The 24,407-nt window shown below is 42.8% G+C and overlaps 2 protein-coding genes across 4 annotated transcripts in view; one reads left to right on the top strand and one right to left on the bottom strand.

The window, feature by feature from the left end:
• Positions 1–777: 777 nt before the first annotated feature.
• fgf20b (fibroblast growth factor 20b) lies at positions 778–4,036 on the bottom strand. Its single transcript, XM_046324531.1, has 3 exons — positions 3,310–4,036; positions 2,835–2,938; positions 778–2,241 (listed from the first exon to the last, which is right to left on the bottom strand). Exons 1-3 carry the CDS (start codon positions 3,599–3,601, stop codon positions 1,996–1,998), a joined length of 642 nt encoding a protein of 213 aa, XP_046180487.1. The 5' UTR covers positions 3,602–4,036; the 3' UTR covers positions 778–1,995.
• Positions 4,037–4,418: 382 nt separating this feature from the next.
• micu3b (mitochondrial calcium uptake family, member 3b) overlaps positions 4,419–24,407 on the top strand; it is an 80,317-nt gene continuing 60,328 nt past the window's right edge. The window contains exons 1-11 of one of the 3 annotated variants that reach the window (XM_046324625.1): positions 4,419–4,916; positions 6,483–6,630; positions 9,558–9,589; positions 10,219–10,297; positions 12,250–12,297; positions 12,402–12,484; positions 12,581–12,652; positions 16,995–17,036; positions 21,029–21,121; positions 21,862–21,953; positions 22,578–22,749. In XM_046324625.1, coding sequence (XP_046180581.1) covers positions 4,680–4,916; positions 6,483–6,630; positions 9,558–9,589; positions 10,219–10,297; positions 12,250–12,297; positions 12,402–12,484; positions 12,581–12,652; positions 16,995–17,036; positions 21,029–21,121; positions 21,862–21,953; positions 22,578–22,749 — 1,098 coding nt within the window. In that variant the 5' untranslated portion in view covers positions 4,419–4,679. The remainder of the gene's footprint in view (positions 4,917–6,482; positions 6,631–9,557; positions 9,590–10,218; positions 10,298–12,249; positions 12,298–12,401; positions 12,485–12,580; positions 12,653–16,994; positions 17,037–21,028; positions 21,122–21,861; positions 21,954–22,577; positions 22,750–24,407) is intronic. The other 2 variants (XM_046324626.1, XM_046324627.1) reach the window with 2 other exon arrangements.

A 24,407-nucleotide genomic window follows, 5' to 3' on the forward strand; every position in this document is an offset into this window, starting at 1 on the left:
TACCAAGATGGTGGCTTTTAAATAAATATGCTGTTCAGCCATTGTCCGAAGATCATATGTTTTATATAACGTTCTAATTCCTGTTTCATTCCAAATATTGTTTTGGATACAGTTGGATAGAGACATGCAGGTACTAAGAGGGCTATATCTCCTCCTTTGAGGACAAGCCCCTATAAAATAATTTGGCTATCACTGAAATTGCATGGATATTGTAAAACAATCTCTCTGTGAAACAATTTCACACAAAGAAATAACCATCAACTCAGTGGACACACGTTCTGCTGCGTTAAAGCTGTCAGCAGACTAAAAAAAAGATAAGGTATTACAAAAAAAAGAATGGGACACAAAGGTTTTCACTCAGTCTGGAGGCTGGAGAGATTTCTTGGCCACCTTGGCTCTCTTTCATTGTTCAATAATACTATTAATCAGGACTATCATTCTGCAACTGTCAACAGAGCTTACTTAGCCCTTATCGCGCTGACCTCCAGTTTTATACAGCTGCCAAGCCGCTGAACAGACCAACGGTAAAGGTCATTGTTTATTTGGCCCTGGCCATGTCATTGTGAGGCCGCTACGTGAGCAAGTTCCACAGAGTGACTTTGAAGTTTTTATGCATGCATGGGAACCTCGCTCTTGTCTCTCAACATAATGGCAATCATAAAAAGAACAACAATGATCTCGTAAATAGGTTTATATATTTGAACTCACCAAATTCAAAAGACAAAACTATAGACACCAATGCATTACGCCTCTTTAGAAAATGTGAACTTTTAAAACTGAGTTAAACTTGTTTATTTTTTATAATTTTTTTGTCAGTTGGTTCATCAAGAAAACCATAGAGGTAATAAACAGTGTGGTCCTCTTAGTTTCTGAACCCAAATGTTAAAACATTTACAATACATCATTAAATGTTCCAAACAGATATCAAAAAGACAAATCTAGTTCACTGACTTTAATAAGGATACACTGCACAGACTTTAAATGTGATGCGTACAGCATAGGGCTTTTTGGGAAAAAATCAGCAAATTACAGTTTCCCCCCACATTATTTTAAGACAATCTCCCAATGTGGCCCAAGCTAAGTGAGAAAACTGGTATCCTCAGATTAAAAGAAATATTATTTATATATAGATATAATTTCTAGTGGTTTCTCTATACAGTACTGTATATTTAACTGCAAAAATATATTCTGAAATAAATAAATATATAACATAAATATATGTATCTAGAAATGAATAAATAATACATTTTGAAATGATATCTGTGGCAAATATATTTCTGCTCCTTTCAGCATGATCTAGTCACATGTAAAACGAGAAGAAAAACAGGTGAATTCCTTCAAAATCCTTCTTGAATGAACAGAGCCCCCCCCCCAAACAAAAAACTAGGTTCTTTAACTGTATAGAATCCCATATATTTTGCCATTCTAACAATAGATAATAGAACAGTTTTATCATTATGTTCTATCTCTATGTTTTATTTCTATGATTCCAACTAGATCCTCAGTCCAAAAACACTTCCTGAAATGTATTGGCCCTCAAACAGAAGAGTGACCCTCCCTCCCTCCTGCATCAGCATCGCTTCCTCTGATCCTGTTCCTCTCCTATTCCAAACGACAGCTACTCTCGGGGGTCAGTTAGCCCCTGGAACAAATAGCCTCCTCATGCCTTGGTGTACATGTTGACAACGTCAGACATTCTAGACTGTCTTGGTCACCGCTGAGAGCTGGCCCGTGCATTCTGAGGGGAGGCCCCTGGCTAGTACCTTTCTCCCCAGTGAAGGCCTTCCCTGCTGGCTGGCTGGAGCTGGGGCCGCTGTAGGGCTGGGACTGGGGCTGGGGCCTGGGGCTGCTAAGGGATTGGTTGGCTCCACTGTCTTAACACCGCCAGTCACACTGCCTGGCCTGCACACATCCCTGCTTCCCACAGCAGGAGGGACTAGAGCTCAATACACAGCTATTCCTGATCTGATCTGGGACGGTGGGTGCAGGCCAGTCTCAGCTGTGGCCCAGAATCTCCTTGTACAGCTCCGGTACCCGGTCAGGGTCCACGGGCCTGGGCAGGAAGTGGGTGAACTTCTGGTGTCGCCTGGACTTTGTACCATCCCGAGCCGTGCCGTCCTTGTTTAACGCCACAAAGTAGCGAGTCCCTTTGTCTCCGTGCTTGTAGAGGTTGGAGGAGTATGTGTTGTACCAGTTCTCCTCAAACTGCTCCCTGAAGACACACTCAGCGCTCAGCTTCTCCTGCAGGGTACAAACCAAGTCAGATCAGATTATGATGTCAGATTCGTTGACAATAAATCAATGGTCTTACCAGAGCAAGGATACATTTGTGGTAAGGCTGCTTGGTTTGTTTTGTTTATTTGAATGCACATTAGCTTTTGCCAAAGCAACAGCTATTCTTCCTGGGGTCCACACAAAATCATCAAACGTGACAAGTAGCAAAACACTGATACACAAGAACAGTCACACAAATGTAAAATACAATGCTATACAAACAATACAACTAAATAATAATGTGTGTGTAGATTGTGTGTTAGAGTATGATAGAGTGTGTGCGTATATTTGTGTGTGTGTCATTTCACAGTCCCTATTGTGGACGATGATAAGACCATAACTAGTGCAGAACTGGATCATTTATGGAAGAGTGACAGCAGAACTGGATCCTTTATGGCAGAGTGACAGCAATAGTCAAGGAAACCCATTAATGCCACCTGCTGGTATATTCTAATGTATAGTGGACAACAAAAGACCCAGATACCCTTCTACAACACATATGTAATGAGAGGTGGGACTACAGAAACAGCAGAGAGACAGTAAATGAGTGTAATACTTACAGAACCATAGAGCTCTCCCTTGTCATTCATCCCCAGGTAGAGAGCACTGTCCACTCCTCGAATGCTTATCAATCCAACAGCAATGCTTATGAATTCCAAAATACCTGGAGAAGAATAAATCCGTTGTTCCAGGTGTTTTCCACCAGAGAAACCTTCTATCACAGATTGTGACACACTAGGATAGAGTATAGCCACATTTTCCCTATGGGACTTTCACATTACTTCTCGTGATAATTATTGAACAAATTATAACAGTTGCACTATTGCTTTAGGGCTAATATTGGCAACTGATGTTATGGTAGGAAACTGATCTTGTTACACAAATAAAAAATTATAATAATAAAAATGATTATGATTATTATAACAATAACTTGTATTATATAATAATGATAAAATATTTGGTAACATTTTTAACCATAAAATATGAATGTGTAATATGAGATCTGTAATAACACACTAATAACTTGATAATTACCGAATCTACTGTGGTCCTTTCTTGTCCCTTGCACAGTGCCACCAGGAAGTATTTCCAGATGAAATCCAGTTCTACAGTATAACTGCCTTCTCCGGAGAATCCCTTTTAAAAGTGTTAAATCTGCCGTGGCGCTTCGGGACAGGCTTTCCCCAGCACCAGGTACGAGGTGTTCACCCTGACCCAGCAGTACCGCTGGACTCTCTCCAAGAGACGTCAGGAGAAAATGGGACCCGACGTGTCCTACACCATCAATGCCGTGCAAGAAGCTTCCAACTTCACCCAGAGCAGCCATCGCAGCAGAGTCCTCCCGTTCGTCAGAGTTGGAGCGAGTAAAGTTCAACAGAGAGATCCTGAGTGAGCGCTCTCGCGTCGACAGTTTCCAGATTACTACTCTGTTGCCTATTGCATGTTTACGTTCGCGTCCGTTACTAAGCAAATGCTCTGTTGAACTGAAACGGATAAGTCCCGTTTTTCCCTTGACATGTATACTTTGGGTAATTCGTTCCAAATTATGACCCTATCGCTTGATGTCTTCATCAGTTGATTTAAGATAATATTGTTCAATTCTGCTAGTTCCCACCGCTCACGAAGGGTTGAAAAAATGTGAAAACCAAATACAGTAGCAAGTCTGAACCTTTTACAGAGAGCTACCAATGTATCCAACCCCTCTTTCTATGAGAGACACAAGACCACTGCTCTGCAGGTAAGGTAGGCTAGCTGTTGGAGGATTGCGCACACAGTGCCTAAAGACGCGAGGCAGGTGCAAAATGACGGGGACTTTTAGTGGGCGGGGCTATCGTTCAGACTTGCATTGGCAGAGATTTTTTTCTTCCTAAAGTATAAAATAAAACAGAGAGAGAGAGAGAGAGAGAGAGAGAGAGAGAGAGAGAGAGAGAGAGAGAGAGAGAGAGAGAGAGAGAGAGAGAGAGAGAGAGAGAGTTTGATTTGTATTTGGTTACATTGCAATATGTTGGCCATTGATTGTACTTTGCTACTTACCTATGGCAACGATAGTGACAGTCCTATCGCATTCTCACACTCATTAGTCTACTTCAGTTTGTACTGCACCAACCAGCAAGAGCAACTACCACAACCTACGTGATCAAAATACTTACACATGAAACAACACATACAATAGCCTATGTATTGAGCTATATAATGAATGCAATGTGATGCCTCTATTTTAAGGCATTGCCAAATTAACCCGAACAATTCTAAGAGAAACCTGGATTCTTGACTGAGAGCCGCTACAAGACTGGGAGCGCAAAACATTCAGGTAAAACGGGGTGAAACGTCACACGGATTATCTCGCGATGGAAAAGAACAGCTTGCCGCGATCTTCTGCTATGACACTTCAATGAACATCAGCCATGGCTGCCTTCCGTAGACTTATTTCCACATCGACTAATTTCTCATCTTCCTCTGGGAGATTTGTATTTTGGAAACAAACACCGAAGAGAACTAAGACATTTAAACGTATTGCAACTGGAGTATGTATCGCCACCGGAGCTGGTTTCGCGAGTTATTACAATGTCCAAAATACACTGTCAAACCAAATCGATAAAGGTTTACTTCTCGCATTACCCGAAGTATCTGCTACAGATAAGGTATTGTATAGCCTACTTGTCATGGCATGGGGCATTAGTATATAAAGCATGTATAATAAATATAATATTTATCTGTCTATGTAATAGCCTAGCATATAGCCTAATATTAATAATGCACGCAATAGGCTGCCAGTGAGTGACTCTGTAGCTACACGTTAACATGCCCACTCAACTCACAACGCGAGGCAGAGCTGAAAATACTATTATTTTCGGGTAAGATTCAAGGTTGACGTTCCGTGATAGTAAAAAACCCATGGCATAAATAAAAAACGACCAAACAGGGATGCATTGTGTAGACAGAAACACGCGTGGCCATTTAATTTAAATGGACCAATGTGACTATTTGCCCCATTATAACAAGGGCGCTGTCCATGACATGGGGTGCTGAAATGTTTTGTACTGGTCTATTTCGTGAATATAGATTACAATTACGTTACATAAATATAAAATACATATTAAGACCTCTTATAACAATTTAAATTCTCTCTCTTTTTAAAATATTTTTGTGCCATGATTGCTATGTGAGAATAGGTGGAGGCAGTCTTCCTCGTCATAATATGCTCATATAGGGCTATTTACATAGAGTGAGAAGACTTGGACACGTACAGGCAAACAGACAGGCAGTGACAATAATAATAGTGGAAACCAATAAGGCCCAGTGATGCGTTGCTCTCACTCCCTCTGTTTAGTTGGCAGGTTTGTCTTAGGATGATCTGTGGGATCATTGCTGTAAAGCCTTCATTAGACTGTTGGATCAGTAAACCGTACTGAAGTCACTGACCGCGGTCTAGTTTGCAACTCTCCTTTTACATTGTGTTCCTTTTTTAATACTTCCCAAATTGCACCCTATTCCCTATATAGTGCACTATTTTTGACCAGGCTCTAGGGAATGGGGTGCCATTTGGGGCATAGCCTTTGTCCCCACCCTCTTATCTAACTCTAGGGTGGTGAGGGTGGGAGTGGTGGTGATGGGACGTGGCTTGATGTAACCTTGACTGGGGGTTTGAGACACAGGAATCCAGGAACGTAGGAAACTGAACACGGGGACTTGGCGGAGGGGCTGACATTTGATGGTGGGGGTTTACCCAGAGGAGGAGGGGTGTGGGGGCAGGGGAGAGGGCGGGGAAGAAAGGGGGCACACATTCCCTGAGGTGTTTGCTGTGTGCCCAGTGGGCCTGGCACTCTGCCACCAGAGAGAGACGTCCACTCTGTCCTCGCCAGGCCAGGCCAGGCAGGCCTGCCTCGTGATATCGCTGTTTTCTAAACATTTGTAGGAACGTTATCTGGTGCACGCCTGACAAAACATGGTGCCCATTTTTTGAAGTAAAACATGGGTTCTAGTTTTTAGCTCATGGGTTCTTCAAATTGGCTCATGTCCCCTGTAACTATTCTCCAATGCTGTAATGAGAATGTGTTCTTACACTAATGTTTGCCCATGAAAAAACATGTTGTTTTTAAAACTATTCATTGAAACTTTTTTCACACTTTGCTTAAAAACGTTAAATTATTTTGGATATATATATGTGTGCTGGGTGTGTGTGTGTGTATGTGTGTGTTTTGTTTCAGGCCAAGACATTTAATCTGGATGATGGGGATGTGTACATGTCGTCCCATGAGGCCAGGTTTCGGTTGTTCAGCTCAGTGGAATATGAGGGACAGCTATATATGACCCCACTGAACTTCATTGAGTCTGTCACCATGGGTGAGCCTAAGAGTGAGTACTAACCAACACACACACACACACACACACACACACACACACACACACACACACACACACACACACACACACACACACACACACACACACACACACACACACACACACACACACACACACACACACACACACACACACACACACACACACACACACACACACACACACACACACACACATCTCAAACACCCACCACTTGTTGCTTCTCCTCATATAGTCGATAAATAGTCATCAAACTAAGATGTTGACATATGGTGCTGATTAAATAACAATCTTCAGCAGTTCTATTCTGTACTGTACAGATGATGATGGTAGAGTCCGAGGTGCCAATGTTGTTTGCTGGACACTCACACCAACACTCTTTATATAAAGGCCTTGTGAGTGACATAAAAATAACTGTGTGATTGGCTAGGAGTCAAGTAGATACAGATCTTTACTAGCAGCACCACTGTTACGTCTCATTTCTGTAGCAACAAACTCCGACGGACAGAAAAGCAGACAGACAGAGACAAAACAGCATGTCTCAAGTGATAGACATTCATGATGTCTGTCAATCATGATGATTTTAGTCACTACATTAGAAGCTGTTAAACACATGCTAAATTATCAGATATAAACTCACAGTATTGGGATTGAATAAAGATCTTGTCTCCTTCCCAAATGGAACCCTATTCCATAGATAGTGCACTGTGTAGGGAATAGGGTGCCATTTGGGACATAGCCCTGTATTCTGGGGCCTGTTGATGTGGTGTGTCTTGGTTTCCCTGGCATGTAACGAGGGGTATAAATGGAGCACTAATGTGAATAGCACACATTGCGTCAGCCTTCTCTCCTCACTCTCTCTGATGGCTAATGTGTTACGAAATAGGGATAATGACGTTTTATGGTTTTATGCTGTGGTTGTAAAATCAGATAAGTTTTTTCCCTGACTGAGGATGTTTGGAAAAGTCTGGGATATAGGGCAATTATATATCACAGAATATTGTCATCATTTACATACAGTATTTCATATGAAAATACCTTCTGCTTTGCGTTGCTGTTCAATTAAAATGATATCGCCAGAATCCCGTTTTCTAAAATTGTGGGAGCCTGTATGGTATTGTGGTAACCTGTATGGTATTGTGGTAACCTGTATGGTATTGCGGTAACCTGTATGGTATTGCGGTAGCCTGTATGGTATTGTGGTATGAATACTTTCTAAAGGCACTGTATATGGTACTGTGTGAGCCTATGTGGGTGGTTTCAAACTGGTTCCCATGACAAAAAGGAGCATCTCAGGTATTTCAGAGAAATTGCCTGTTTGCTTAGAACAGTGTTGGTTTTAATTCTGCCAAGGTAAATGGTCACTCTTTTCTAGTGATTTTAATGATTTTCTCTCTTCAAAGAATGAGCCAGCCAGCCAGCCAGCCAGCCAGCCAAATAAGCCCTGATCCAATGTATTCCTATACTGAGGCTAAAATGTCTGTTGGGAAAGGCACCAGTATAACTCTGGTCCCCATTGTTAGAGACTGATGTATGTCTAATGAAAGAGTTCATAGTCTGTGTTGATGTGTCTGTTTTACAGGACGTAGCTAGCATTGCTTACACATAGTTTTCTCAGGGTTTTTTCATCAACATTTTAGTCAAAACCGCAAAGATCTTCTGCTGAACAAATACATATACGCAAGTTACAATTTCTGAGTTACAATTCAAATAAGGAAATCAGTCAATTGAAATACATTCATTAGGCCCTAATCTATGGATTTGACATGACTGGGCAGGGGCGCAGTCATTATGGGGAGCCAGGCCCAGCCAATCAGAATGAGTTTTTCTCCACAAAACGACAGAAACACTCCTCAGTTTCATCAGCTCATCAGCTCCGGTAGGATGGTCTCCGACGATCTCACAGGTGAAGAAGCCAGATGTGGAGATTCTGGACTGGCGTGGTTACACCTGGTCTGCGGTTGTGAGGCTGGTTGGACGTACTGCCAAATTCTCAAAAATTACTTTGGAGGCGGCTTATGGTAGAGAAAATAACATTAAATGATCTGGAAACAGCTTTGCTCGATATTCCTGCTGTCAGCATGCCAATTGCACGCTCCCTAAAAACTTGAGTCATCTTTGGCATTGCCAATCTGTGGCATCTGTGGCATTGTGCTGTGTGACAAAACTGCACATTTTGATCATGCTGTTTAATCAGCTTCTTGATATGCCAATCCTGTCAGGTGGATTATTTTGGCAAAGGTGAAATGCTCACTAACAGGGATGTAAACACATTTTTGCACAGAAATAAGCTTTTTGTTCGTATGAAAAATGTCTGGGAAATTTTATTTGAGGTCATAAAACATGGGACCAACATATGTTGCATTTATATTTTTGCTCAGTGTATTTTTACTGGAACACTGTGCTATGAAACCCCTGGGTCACTCTAATCTTTATACATTTCAGGCCTTGGTGTGAATGTGAATGAACTTTTCAGGGGATTAAATGCACAAATTGAGGATTTCCCCTTCCTCTTATATTTGCTTGTCCACCCAGACACCTCCGTTTGGTGGGAGAGCTCTACAAAGCAAAGGGTCATCATAACTGCTTCCTCCATCAGAAACAGACCTTAAAGTAATTGTCACTGTTATCATCCCTCTGGGGTGGTAGGGCCATGTGAATCACCTAGCCAGGTGTTTTTATGAAGCCAACGCCTTATCTTATGGCCAGGGACCTTTTTATTGGGTATTGGAATGCGTTCCTGGAGATATGGCACTCATGTTTCAGTACAGCCCTGAGTCCAGCTGTCCTTTCTTACACATAGCCACTTGTTTTTTCCACCATAAAGTACATTATAGGCTTGTTCATAGCATATTGTGCGAAGAATTGTAATTTTTTTCACCATGAATAATACTGATCAGTTAATTTATTCTGAACAATACTTTCTTTTTTCTTTTTAGAAAAGAGGATTTGGAAGTCTCTAACAAAACAGGTGGGAGGTTTGTGATTACAACACTGCATGCATTGACAAGTGTGAAAATGTATTTGAAATAGATCCCTGCTTTTCTCTTCTAAGAGAATAATTGATGTACACTGAGTGTACAAAAAATTAGGAACACCTTCCTAATATTGAGTTGCATCCCCTTTTGCCCTCCAAACAGCCTCAATTTGTTGGGCATGGAATCTACAAGGTGTCAAAAGCGTTACACAGGGATGCTGGCCCAGGTTGACTTCAATGCTTCCCACAGTTGTGTCAAGTTGGCTGGATGTCCTTTGGGTGGTGGACCATTCTTGATACAAACAGGAAACTGTTGAGCGTGAAAAACCCAGCAGCATTGCAGTTCTTGATACAAACCGGTGCACCTGTCACCTACTACCATACCCTGTTCAAAGGCACTTCAATCTTTTGTCTTGCCCATTCACCCTCTGAATGGCACACACATAATCCATGTCTCAATTGTCTCAAGGCTTAAAAATGATTCTTCATAGTGTCACCTCCCCTTCATCTACCATGGAAAAGGGTGTTCCTAATCTTACACTCAGTGTATAATAATGAATTATTCATGTTTGTGTACTGATTCTTCAAAGAGTAAACACTGTGATTTTCTTCCATTGTTGAAGGAGTTGGAACAGATGCTGGCAGACACCCCTCCTGTTTTTAAAGGATCATCCAATTTATTCAGGAACCTACGTCACCGAGGTAAGACTCCTCAACTCTCTCTATCATCAAGAAAATGGCCAGTGGTATGTTTGCAGGTTCCATATACCAAATCAATCCAGAACAGAGTACAGGCAGTAAACACCATCTTATCTTTCCATCAATCAGTGATGTTGTCATTTGCTCTCAGGTAACCTTAGATACGAGGGTGAAGGAAATCTACCCTATATAGGATGCACCATTGATTAGCGATACCGTTACCAGTTATAATAAACAAAATCCCTGTACTGAGAATGAGATGTGCTTGTATTTTCAAAATATTGAAGCGATCCTTGAAATATGAGCCACGTTACGATTCCCATCAAGTAGGTAAAATGTATTGCTGCAATGCATAGTGTTTGCCTTTTACACAAGAGACCCGGGTTCGCTTCCCACTCCCTCGATTCGCTACAATATTGACAAGCTGAGGAAAGGAGGTAATTGTAAATGTTCTTCAATGTTGTTATTTTCATGGAAACATGGCTCAAGCAACCTGTTCTCATTGCTCCCTGAAGAAGTGAACATCACACCCTGCGTTTCAAACCCTGTGTTTGGTGTATAAGTTCTCCCTGCTCTCTCCTCTGTTGCTTTAGCTAAGTGCCAACGCTGGGATCTGGGGCTTTTAATCCTGCTGTTAAACATGGCGGTTTTGCCGAGAAAAAAAGGATTGGATTGATCAGCGAACAAAGCCTTGCTTTGAGAATGAGAGGTGCTGTTTGAACCAGGTTCTGTTGAGACACGTCCCACTGGCTGCCTCCTGATCACCATGGACATGATGAATCCTAAGAATGGAGTAGGATTACATCTCCGGTTCTGCCACTCTATACGAAGTGTTTCTGAGGAATTATTTCTATTGTCTGACAACATCTTCTTGAGCTCAGAGGTTGGAAGGGTTGGGGATTGGGGAGGGAAGGGGAGGGTTGGAGAGGGGAGGGAAGGTTTCTCTCTCCCTGAGTGAATGTGTGTGTGGTATTGGTGAGACATGGCTGGAATCTTAAAGATTTTTTTCTCTCCAACCTATTTAACCCTTAAAAAGTCAGAGAACTTTAGTCATTTTAAGGCCCTATACATTTTCAACAGAGAAGTTCTCGAGCAGATCAGTGACTGTTGGGATGCACCATTTCATTGGGACTTTTCAACAGAAACTCTCTATTGGCATCCAGTACTTCCCCACCGTATTCAACTATCCAAACGCAGACAAACATCAGATATCTGCAGAACTTTTATATGACAAGGAGTATCAGAAATATAAAGAAAGATGATTTTATTGGATGCACTAGCATAGTCCATTCATAGTATTTTTTCCTTTTTTGGGGGGAAATCTCCCTGGAGCAAAGGCCATACCTGAATCCCTTTCCCATAACACCCAGAGCTGTCTGTGCTTTAGTCACTGTCTTCTCCTGCAAACAAATGCTTGGGAATGCTTTCAGAGGCAGCAAGACAACCCTCCTCAGTCTACTGAGATGGACCCTGACAGTTACTCTTCTCTTCTTCTCGCAGTCACACAACAAAGGGAGTTCTAGAACACAAAAAGGAACAGGAAGCCGAATCAGGCATCCACAATCAGTGACAGATCACTGGAGAATGTTTTAAACCTTGTTATCCAAACAGAGGACGCACCGAAGCCAGCACTGGGGCTTCATTTTGTTTGGGGTTGTGTCCAGATAGGTCACTTACGTTGTAAAGCCTCTGTTTGTGTGATGAGAACACCAACCATGAATTAAGAGGCACCTTTCTAAGATGTTATCAATATGAAAGAGAAGATTAGCTGTTGTCTAAAGGTGTTGCACTGTTTCGTGGGGTGTTTCATGCATGTGAAGAGTTAGGGCAGGACTTTGAAAAACTCTATATAACTCAGGTAAACTGCTGGACTAATGTTCAATTATTTTATGAACTTTCTATATACATTTATGACAGTCAAGATTAAAGCCAAACATTTGTATTTTTGTTTCCAGGCATCATCGGTTACACAGAGTATCTATTCCTGCTCTGCATTTTAACAAGTAAGTATGTTTGATTAGATATTTTATTTAAAAAAGAAAACATACATAAGATGTTAGTTTGAACGTGGTTTCTTGTCTTATCTCTTTTCTCGGTCCTTTCCCAGAACCTCATGCTGGCTTTAAGATAGCTTTCAACATGTTTGATGCAGATGGAAACAAAATGGTGGACAAACGGGAGTTCTTGGTGGTATGTAATTGTCTTAAGGTTAAATGAGAAGGATAGTTCCTTTGGTTAGTGAAGGAAGTCTGAATAACATCGGAACATCTTCTGTCTTCTAACCAGCTTGAGGAAATCTTCCGTAAGAAAAAGGATAGAAAAGAAGCAGATGATGGTGCTCCAAGGTCTGACAAGCTGGTAAGGAGAGGCATTTCTTTCTGGAATATTCTCCGCATTTAGGCCATGCATTTATTCTAGGTATTAATTCCTGTAATGTTCAGTTAGATAGAAATTATGAAGAGCAATGTTTCCCCATTATACATTTAAAGTTTGGAACAATAAAATTGTCCTGCAGGAAGTATGGAAGTCAGGGAGAAAGTGTTTGAGCTGTAGACAGACAGTATGTTGGATGTGGTAGACTGTAGACAGACCGCATGGTGGATGTGGTAGACTGTAGACAGACAGTATGTTGGATGTGGTAGACTGTAGACAGACCACATGGTGGATGTGGTAGACTGTTGACAGACATTATGGTGGATGTGGTAGACTGTTGACAGACATTATGGTGGATGTGGTAGACTGTAGACAGACCGCATGGTGGATGTGGTAGACTGTTGACAGACATTATGGTGGATGTGGTAGACTGTAGACAGACCGCATGGTGGATGTGGTAGACTGTAGACAGACTGCATGGTGGATGTGGTAGACTGTAGACAGACCGCATGGTGGATGTGGTAGACTGTTGACAGACATTATGGTGGATGTGGTAGACTGTAGACAGACCGCATGGTGGATGTGGTAGACTGCAGACAGACCGCATGGTGGATGTGGTAGACTGTAGACAGACCGCATGGTGGATGTGGTAGACTGTAGACAGCCCGCATGGTGGATGTGGTAGACTGTAGACAGACCGCATGGTGGATGTGGTAGACTGTAGACAGACCGCATGGTGGATGTGGTAGACTGTTGACAGACATTATGGTGGATGTGGTAGACTGTAGACAGACCGCATGGTGGATGTGGTAGACTGTTGACAGACATTAAGGTGGATGTGGTAGACTGTAGACAGACCACATGGTGGATGTGGTAGACTGTTGACAGACATTATGGTGGATGTGGTAGACTGTTGACAGACATTATGGTGCATGTGGTAGACTGTTGACAGACATTATGGTGGATGTGGTAGACTGTTGACAGACCACATGGTGGATGTGGTAGACTGTTGACAGACCACATGGTGGATGTGGTAGACTGTTGACAGACATTATGGTGGATGTGGTAGACTGTTGACAGACATTATGGTGCATGTGGTAGACTGTTGACAGACATTATGGTGGATGTGGTAGACTGTTGACAGACCACATGGTGGACGTGGTAGACTGTTGACAGACTGCATGGTGGATGTGGTAGACTGTAGACAGATCGCATGGTGGATGTGGTAGACTGTTGACAGACATTATGGTGGATGTGGTAGACTGTAGACAGACCGCATGGTGGATGTGGTAGACTGTTGACAGATATTAAGGTGGATGTGGTAGACTGTAGACAGACCGCATGGTGGATGTGGTAGACTGTAGGCAGACCGCATGGTGGATGTGGTAGACTGTTGACAGACATTATGGTGGATGTGGTAGACTGTTGACAGACATTATGGTGCATGTGGTAGACTGTTGACAGACATTATGGTGGATGTGGTAGACTGTTGACAGACCACATGGTGGATGTGGTAGACTGTTGACAGACATTATGGTGGATGTGGTAGACTGTAGACAGATCGCATGGTGGATGTGGTAGACTGTTGACAGACATTATGGTGGATGTGGTAGGCTGTAGACAGACGGTATGGTGGATGTGGTAGACTGTAGACAGACATTATGGAGGATGTGGTAGACTGTAGACAGACATGGTTAATGTGGTAGGCTGTAGACAGATCGCATGGTGGATGTGGTAGACTGTTGACAGACATTATGGTGGATGTGGTAGGCTGTAGACAGACAGTATGGTGGATGTGGTAGGCTGTAGACAGACAGTATGGTGGATGTGGTAGACTGTAGACAGACACTATGGAGGATGTGGTAGACTGTAGACAGACATGGTGGATGGTGGATGTGGTAGACTGTAGACAGACAGTATGGTGGATGTGGTAGGCTGTAGACAGACAGTATGGTGGATGTGGTAGGCTGTAGACAGACGGTATGGTGGATGTGGTAGACTGTAGACAGACATGGTTAATGTGGTAGGCTGTAGACAGACATTATGGAGGATGTGGTAGACTGTAGACAGACATTATGGTGGATGTGGTAGGCTGTTGACAGACCGCATGGTAGATGTAACATTGTCTAACATTGTTATATCTCTACTCTATCTCTAACATTGTTCTATCTCTAACATGGTTCTATCTCTACCCTATCTCTAACATTGTTATATCTCTACTCTATCTCTAACATTGTTATATCTCTACTCTATCTCTAACATTGTTCTATCTCTAACATGGTTCTATCTCTACCCTATCTCTAACATGGTTATATCTCAACCCTATCTCTAACATGGTTCTATCTCTAACATGGTTCTATCTCTACCCTTTCTCTAACATGGTTCTATCTCAACCCTATCTCTAACATTGTTCTATCTCTACCCTATCTCTAACATGGTTCTATCTCTACTCTATCTCTAACATGGTTCTATCTCAACCCTATCTCTAACATGGTTCTATCTCAACCCTATCTCTAACATTGTTCTATCTCTACCCTATGTCTAACATGGTTCTATCTCAACCCTATCTCTAACATTGTTCTATCTCTACCCTATCTCTAACATGGTTCTATCTCTAACATGGTTCTATCTCTACCCTTTCTCTAACATGGTTCTATCTCAACCCTATCTCTAACATTGTTCTATCTCTACCCTATCTCTAACATGGTTCTATCTCTACCCTTTCTCTAACATGGTTCTATCTCAACCCTATCTCTAACATGGTTCTATCTCAACCCTATCTCTAACATTGTTCTATCTCTACCCTATGTCTAACATGGTTCTATCTCAACCCTATCTCTAACATTGTTCTATCTCTACCCTATCTCTAACATGGTTCTATCTCTAACTAACATGGTTCTATCTCAACCCTATCTCTAACATGGTTCTATCTCAACCCTATCTCTAACATGGTTCTATCTCAACCCTATCTCTAACATTGTTCTATCTCTACCCTATCTCTAACATGGTTCTATCTCAACCCTATCTCTAACATGGTTCTATCTCAACCCTATCTCTAACATGGTTATATCTCAACCCTATCTCTAACATGGTTCTATCTCTAACATGGTTCTATCTCAACCCTATCTCTAACATGGTTCTATCTCAACCCTATCTCTAACATGGTTCTATCTCTACCCTTTCTCTAACATGGTTCTATCTCTACCCTATCTCTAACATGGTTATATCTCAACCCTATCTCTAACATGGTTCTATCTCTAACATGGTTCTATCTCTACCCTTTCTCTAACATGGTTCTATCTCAACCCTATCTCTAACATGGTTCTATCTCTACCCTTTCTCTAACATGGTTCTATCTCAACCCTATCTCTAACATTGTTCTATCTCTACCCTATGTCTAACATGGTTCTATCTCTACCCTATCTCTAACATGGTTCTATCTCTACCCTGTCTCTTCTCTAACATGGTTCTATCTCTACCCTGTCTCTAACATGGTTCTATCTCTACCCTGTCTCTAACATGGTTCTATCTCTAACATGGTTCTATCTCTACCCTGTCTCTAACATGGTTCTATCTCTACCCTGTCTCTAACATGGTTTTATCTCTACTCTATGTCTAACATGGTTCTATCTCTACCCTATGTCTAACATGGTTCTACCTCTACCCTCTCTAACATGGTTCTACCTCTACCCTCTCTAACATGGTTCTATCTCTACCCTATCTCTAACATGGTTCTATCTCTACCCTATCTCTAACATGGTTCTATCTCTACCCTCTCTCTAACATGGTTCTATCTCTACCCTATCTCTAACATGGTTCTACCTCTACCCTATCTCTAACATGGTTCTATCTCTACCCTATCTCTAACATGGTTCTATCTCTACCCTAACTCTAACATGGTTCTATCTCTACCCTATGTCTAACATGGTTCTACCTCTACCCTCTCTAACATGGTTCTACCTCTACCCTCTCTAACATGGTTCTATCTCTACCCTATCTCTAACATGGTTCTATCTATACCCTATGTCTAACATGGTTCTACCTCTACCCTCTCTAACATGGTTCTATCTCTACCCTATCTCTAACATGGTTCTATCTCTACCCTCTCTAACATGGTTCTATCTCTACCCTATCTCTAACATGGTTCTATCTCTACCCTATGTCTAACATGGTTCTATCTCTACCCTCTCTAACATGGTTCTATCTCTACCCTATCTCTAACATGGTTCTATCTCTACCCTATGTCTAACATGGTTCTACCTCTACCCTCTCTAACATGGTTCTATATCTTGCATGCCCGCATCCATCTTTCCCCTGCATTTGATAGAACTTACAACTGTATGGGAACCGGGAGTCCCGTGCACAGAGAGTATGTATTCTCCCTCTCACCAGAATATCTGCACTTTCTGTCATGTGTTTTCTTCTTGGCTAGCCTGTTGCATGTGGCCTATTTTGCTTATGAAAAATGTAAGGAATCTACTGTAGTAACTTAGCCAAGTGAGCTAATGGGCATGAAAACCACGGAAGCCATTCCATGCTAAATGCATTAATGGTATTACTGTATCTTGGCCTTCTCATGTGCCAGGTTAGCAGAGCGTCATGCGAACTGCGAGGTAGCCAGGACAATGCAGCCGTAATGGGTCCAGTCCAAACTCTGGCTGTGCCACTGGACTGCCACAGCAGAGCAGATGATTTATGTACTGGCCTGCTGTCTGTCAGAGTGGCTGGCTGAGCGATGGGTTCCTTTTCTAAAGGCCCTTATCTGAAGACTGACAGCATTCCTCCCGGACCCCCATGTTTTATTTTTACAGTTTCTTAAAAAGGGGTATTTGGGCTCGGGTTACCTTTTGTGGTGGGCTTGACCATGCTGATCGGCGTGCCAGTCAGTGAGAGCTATAGAGCTAGTACTGCTAGAATGAATGTCTCAGCACAGACACATAGACAAGGGTGCTGCTGCAGCTAGCAAGAAGAAAACCCGTGCTTTTGAGATGGTTGTTTTAAGAGCTGTCGTGTTAAGGTGTGTCTTGGTTTTGATTTGTTCTGCATCACTCAAGGTATCCTCTCAGAGAATGGTTCAAAAGGCAAATCTTTTCAAACTCTACATGACAGGCATGTCTTGAAACCTGCGGTTGGGCTTTCCCCACCCTTGTATTCTAATTACAAACGTTTCATACTCTTTTAATGGGCCGAGATGGAGAGAGCAGTGGCACATTAAAGACTTAGTAATTAGCTCTGGGATCAAGTCATGAATCTCCCTCTGGTGAAGAGCGATGAAGCGGAGAGGAAGAGGTGTTTTATCAGCTGTCTCAACTGTCTCATTCCCCTGCCAGGCATGGAAAAAGAATAAGATAAATAAATATTATGAAATGAAGCAAGACACATTTTGAGGACATGTGGTAGAGGATCTGGCCCTTACTGGTTGGCTGTTCGTGGTGCCTTTGAACAAGGCGATGTCGAGACATGAGAGACATCGAGAACCAGGGCAAAAAGGATGAGGTAAAAAAAATCTGCACTTGTCAACAGAGTGTTTTGCTCACCTGTGGGTGGAGGCAGAAGTTGGCCCTGGAAAACTGTTTCACTGGGATTATTTGTTTCAATTAATGTCCTAGAGCTAAAACCTGATTGAATAGTAAACAGTACTACAGTTGAAGTCGGAAGTTTACATACACTTAGGTTGGAGTCTTTAAAACTTGTTTTTCAATCACTCCACAAATGTCTTGTTAACAAACTATAGTTTTGGCAAGTCGGTTAGGACATCTACTTTGTGCATTACACAAGTACTTTTTCCAACAATTGTTTACAGACAGATGATTTCACTTATAATTCACTGCATCACAATTCCAGTGGGTCAGAAGTTTACATACACTAAGTTGACTGTACCTTTAAACAGCTTGGAAAATTCAAGAAAATGATGTCATGGCTTTAGAAGCTTCTGATAGGCTAATTGACATAATTTGAGTCAATTGGAGGTGTACCTGTGGATGTATTTCAAGGCCTACCTTCAAACTCAGTACCTCTTTGCTTGACATCATGGGAAAATCAAAAGAAATCAGCCAAGACCTCAGAAAAATCAATGTAGAACTCCACAAGTCTGGTCATCCTTCGGAGCAATTTCCAAACGCCTGAAGGTGCCACGTTCATCTGTACAAACAATTGTATGCAAGTATAAACACCATGGGACCATGGAGCCGTCATACCGCTCAGGAAGGAGACGTGTTCTGTCTCATAGAGATGAGCATACTTGGTGCGAAAAGTGCAAATCAATCCCAGAACAATAGCAAAGGATCTTTTGATGAGGAAACAGGTATAAAAGTATCTATATCCACAGTAAAACAGGTCCTATATCGACATAACCTGAATGGCCGCTCAGCAAGGAAGAGGCCACTGCTTCAAAACCACTATAAAAAAGCCAGAATACGGTTTGCAACTGCACATGGGGACAAAGATTGTACTTTTTGGAGAAATGTCTACTGGTCTGATGAAACAAAAATAGAACTGTTTAGCCATAATGACCATCGTTATGTTTGGAGGAAAAAGGGTGACGCTTGCAAGCCGAATAACACCATCCCAACCGTGAAGCACGGGGGTGGCAGCATCATGATGTGGGGGTGCTTTGCTGCAGGAGGGACTGGTGCATTTCACAAAATAGATGGAACCATGAGGAGGAAAATTATGTGGATATATTGAAGCAAAACATCTCAAGATATCAGTCAGGAAGTTAAAGCTTGGTCGCAAATGGGTCTTCCAAATGGACAATGACCACAAGCATACTTCCAAAGTTGTGGCGAAATGGCTTAAGGACAACAAAGTCAAGGTATTGGAGTGGCCATTACAAAGCCCTGACCTCAATCCCATAGAAAATGTGTGGGCAGAACTGAAAAAGTGTGTGCGAGCAAGGAGGCCCACAAACCTGACTCAGTTACACCAGCTCTGTCGGGAGGAATGGGCCAAAATTCACCCAATTTATTGTGGGAAGCATGTGGAAGGCTACCTGAAACGTTTGACCCAAGTTAAACAATTTAAAGGCAATGCTACCAAATACTAATTGAGTGTATGTAAACTTCTGACCCAATGAGAATGTGATGTGAAGAAATAAAAGCTGAAATAAATCATTCTCTCTACTATTATTCTGATATTTCACATTCTTAAAATAAATCTGATCTGAAACAGGGAATTTTTCCTTGGATTAAATGTCAGGAATTGTGAAAAACTGAGTTTAAATGTATTTGGCTAAGGTGTGTGTAAACATTCGACTTCAACTGTACATGTAATGTTATCATTCATGTAACTAGTATTACTAGTACTGTTACCAAAGAGTAATAATGCCAGACTCTCCATCATTAAATCAATAGGACTGCAGGAGTAAAGGAATTCACTGTTGCATGACCTTACTGAGTGAGAGTTGGTCACACTGGTGAGAAGCAGCCTTGTTTGTTTGATGTCACACTAGTCCAGACATAACATTCACTTGGATGAAAAAGACACTGACTTCCACAGACACTTTGGGATGCTGCATTTGAAAGAATCATTGTATTCTTGAAATGTATTGGATGGTTTCAATTGCCCATGATTATACAAGAGTGGCAACATTTTCTCATTGATAGGGTGTAACCTGCCTCCCCCTCTGGGACATGGTAGGGTGGGCCACTATCAACTACAATGAACAAAGAGAGATATCATTCCAAAATGTTTATTTAATCACAATCTGATCCCATTTCACAAGTGTGGATGAAAAGTACACCGTAACCTGCATTCAGCTCGCAGCTATGTTCAAACGATGATGTATTCAGATTGAGTGGATTCAGTTACACTGTAAACCTGTCATGAATTCACCCTTCACGCCCTGTGTGTCTCGGACATATGCAGCTGTCTTGGCTGAATTCCTCGCCAGAAGGCTGCATGCTCCAGTGCAGAGCAGAGCTCACAGCTTTATGGATGGGGTGTTTCAGTCTTTCACAGACTTCCTAGATATGTGGTTACTATACCGACAGTGAGGACTTCTCAGCACTCATGTCCTGTCTAAGACTGCCTGGCTGGGTGGTTGGATGTCAGAGAGTTATTTTACGGTTGTCACTGCAAGGAGGAGTTCAGTAGTGTCAATCAGTTCAAATCAGTTGGCTATTTGAAAGATACTCTGTCTGCCTGTCTGTCGGTCGGTCTGTTTGTCTATTCATCTGTCTGTTTCTCGTTCTGTCTGTCCGTCCGTCTGTCCATCTCTACTTCTGTCTGTCCATCAGTCTGTTTGCCTGTTTTTGTGTGTGTGTTTAATGCTAATGCCTGATGCTAATGCTGTTAATATCTGCCAGATGTGCTCTGTCGTCATCTAACAGCTCTGCCTCCACTACTCTACCACCATCACAGGTCCTTAGAAAAGAGGCCCAGCAGTTAGAGCCCCGGGGCATGTGGGATGCTCTGAGAAAGGGGGCAAGCCAAGCTCTCTTTTCTGACCTGGAGGTAGCTACACAAGTCTTGTTTTCAGATGTGTCCCTTTCCTATTTAACCTGTAGATGTTTACGGGTTCTCTTGATTAGGTCTGTGTAATGTTGTGTCTTAAATGTCACATGATATGGATCATGCTCAATATATTGATTTATTTTGTTGTTGATGATAAACTATGTTGTTGGCCCTAGTTTGGTTGATGACTGATATGGCTCAGTACCATGTGTAACATGACTCTGATATGGCTCAGTACCATGTGTAACATGACTCTGATATGGCTCAGTACCATGTGTAACATGACTCTGATATGGCTCAGTACCATGTGTAACATGACTCTGATATGGCTCAGTACCATGTGTAACATGACTCTGATATGGCTCAGTACCATGTGTAACTGTCAGGAGAAGGGAAAATGCTGGAAGTTCAACGTTGGTCTCCCTGTGTTTCCTAGCCACATATAAACCATTAACATAGTCAATTGTAAAATGACGGAAGTGTGCTACATTTACACATTGATATTAGACAATGAAGGGAGCATAAAAGCATTTGTCTGCATTTGTGTTGTTCAAGAGCTCTGTATGTGGCACTTGGCTGCATGTTTCTACGTACAAGCATGTGTGTGTTTGTGTGAGTCAAATGTATTTTGCATGGTTGGGTCCTTGTGGATAAATGGTCCTCGTGGTCGGCCATAAGTGGTCCATTTCTTTATGAGGAATGGAAGTCAGACTGAATCACACATTTGTTTTCCCTCCCAGAATATAGATGAAAATATGACCGACACGACCCTGCTGGTACATTTCTTCGGGAAAAAGGGAAAGGCAGAGTTGGGCTACGATGATTTTTACAGGCAAGTAGGGAAATGTACAAAACCTCCAACTTACATCTTGCATTTGCAGTGTCAGATATATATATAATGTGCAACAAAGTACTGAGTAAGGGTCTCAATACTTTCCGAATGCGCTGTATATAATGTACAATACACAATTGTAATTTCTACTAATGATATAAATATTTGCACATTTTGAATTAATCATACTCATCCTAACTCATTGTGGTAGCTATAGTCAGGTACCCAGTCCAGTGTCCCCTCTTTCTGTACTGTATGTGAGTTGGTGGTGGCATTACCTATTACCAGTGCCTCTATCTCCCTCTTCACTTCTCTGTCTCCCTCTCCATCTCTCTGTCTCCCTCTTCACCTCGCTGTCTCCCACTGCTCTCCGTCTCCCTCTCCACCCCTCTGTTTCCCTCTCCATCTCCTCCCTCTTCACTCCTCTCTGCCTCCCTCTCCTCCCTGTCTCCCTCTCCACCCTTCTGTGTCACCCTCTCCACCCTTCTCTGTTTCCCTCTCCACCCTTCTGTGTCACCCTCTCCACCCTTCTCTGTTTCCCTCTCCACCCTTCTGTGTCACCCTCTCCACCCTTCTCTGTTTCCCTCTCCACCCCTCTCTGTCTCCTTCTCCATCCCTCCCCAGATTCATGGACAACTTGCAGACAGAGGTGCTTGAGATTGAGTTCCTGTCCTATTCCAAAGGCCTGCCTATCATCAGTGAGGAGGACTTTGCCCACATCCTGTTGCGTTTCACCAACGTAGACGACATTGCAGGTTACCTGGACAATGTGCGCAAGAGCATTACAGATGAGAAGGTGATTGTGAAGCGCTTGCAATGTAGTCTTTGCCTTATGCTAAAACACTCAAACACCCTAAGGCTCCCCCTCACCTCAAATGAACTCCATCTCGCCTCACCTCAAATGACCTCCATCCCCCTTCACCTCAAACTACCTCCATCCCCCTTCACTTCAAACTACCTCCACCCCCCTCACCTCAAACTACCTCCATCCCCCTTCACTTCAAACTACCTCCATCCCCCTCACCTCAAACTACCTCCATCCCCCTTCACCTCAATCTACCTCCATCCCCCCTCACCTCAAACAACCTCCATCCCCCTTCACCTAAAACTACCTCCATCCCCCTCACCTCAAATTAACTCCATCTCCCCTCACCTCAAATGACCTCCACACCCCCTTCACCTCAAACTACCTCGATCCCCCTCACCTCAATCTACTCCATCTAACTCTATCTCCCACCTCAAACTACCTCCATCTCCTCTCACCTCAATCTACCTCCATCTCACCTCAAACTACCTCCATTTCCCCTTACCTCAAACTACCTCCATCTCCCCTCACCTCAAACTACCTCCATCTCACCTCAAACTACCTCCATCCCCGCTCACCTAAAACGACCTACATCTCATCTCAAACTACCTCCATCTCCTCCATCTCACCTCAAACTACCTCCATCTCCCCTGACCTCAAACTACCTCCATCTCCCCTCAAACTACCTCCATCTCCCCTCAAACTACCTCTATCCCCCTCACCTTAAACTACCTCCATATCACATCAAAGTACCTCCATCCCCCTCACCTCAAACTACCTCCATTCCCCCTCACCTTAAACTACCTCCGTCTACCTCCATCTCCCCTCAAACTACCTCCATCCCCCTCACCTCAAACTACCTCCATCTCCTCGCAACTCAAACTACCTCCATCCCCCTCATTTCCCCTCACCCCTCACCCCAAACTACCTCCATCTCACCTCAAACTACATCCATCCCCCCTCACCTAAAACTACCTTCATCTCCCCTCACCTCAAACTACTCCATCTACCTCTATCTCCCACCTCAAACTACCTCCATCTCACCTCAAACTACCTCCATCTCCATCTCCCCTCACCTCAAACTACATCCAACTCCCCTCACCTCAAACTACCTCCAACTCAAACCCTCCATCCCCCTCAAAAACTACCTTCATCTCACCTCAAACTACCTCCATCCCCCTCACCTAAAACTACCTTCATCTCCCCTCAAAACTACCGCCATTTACCTCCATCTCCCCTCACCTTAAACTACCTTCATCTCCCCTCACCTCAAACTACCTCCATTCACCTAAATCTACTCCATCCCCCTCACCTTAAACTACCTCCATCCCCTCAATCTACCTCCAACTACCTCAAACTACCTCCATCTCACCTAAATCTATCTCCATCCCCCTCACCTCAAACTACCACCATATCACCTCAATCTACCTCCATCCCCATCACCTCAAACTACCTCCATATCACCTCAATCTACCTCCATCCCCCCTCACCTCAAACTACCACCTTATCACCTCAATCTACCTCCATCCCCTCACCTCAAACTACCACCATATCACCTCAATCTACCTCCATCCCCCTCATAAAACACCTCAATCTAATCTACTCCATCTCCGCTCACCTCAAACTACCTCCTTATCACCTCAATCTAC

This window comes from Oncorhynchus gorbuscha, linkage group LG23, assembly GCF_021184085.1.
Source record: "Oncorhynchus gorbuscha isolate QuinsamMale2020 ecotype Even-year linkage group LG23, OgorEven_v1.0, whole genome shotgun sequence".
Classification (NCBI taxonomy): domain Eukaryota; kingdom Metazoa; phylum Chordata; class Actinopteri; order Salmoniformes; family Salmonidae; genus Oncorhynchus; species Oncorhynchus gorbuscha.

Coding starts and splice junctions, on each gene's coding strand:
- fgf20b (XM_046324531.1), bottom strand. CDS start 3,601: ATGGCTGCTCTGGGTGAAGTTGGAAGCTTCTTGCACGGCATTGATGGT. Junction 2,939..3,309: donor AAAGGACCACAGTAGATTCG/GTAATTATCAAG, acceptor ATTCTTCTCCAG/GTATTTTGGAATTCATAAGC. Junction 2,242..2,834: donor AGGGAGAGCTCTATGGTTCT/GTAAGTATTACA, acceptor TGTACCCTGCAG/GAGAAGCTGAGCGCTGAGTG.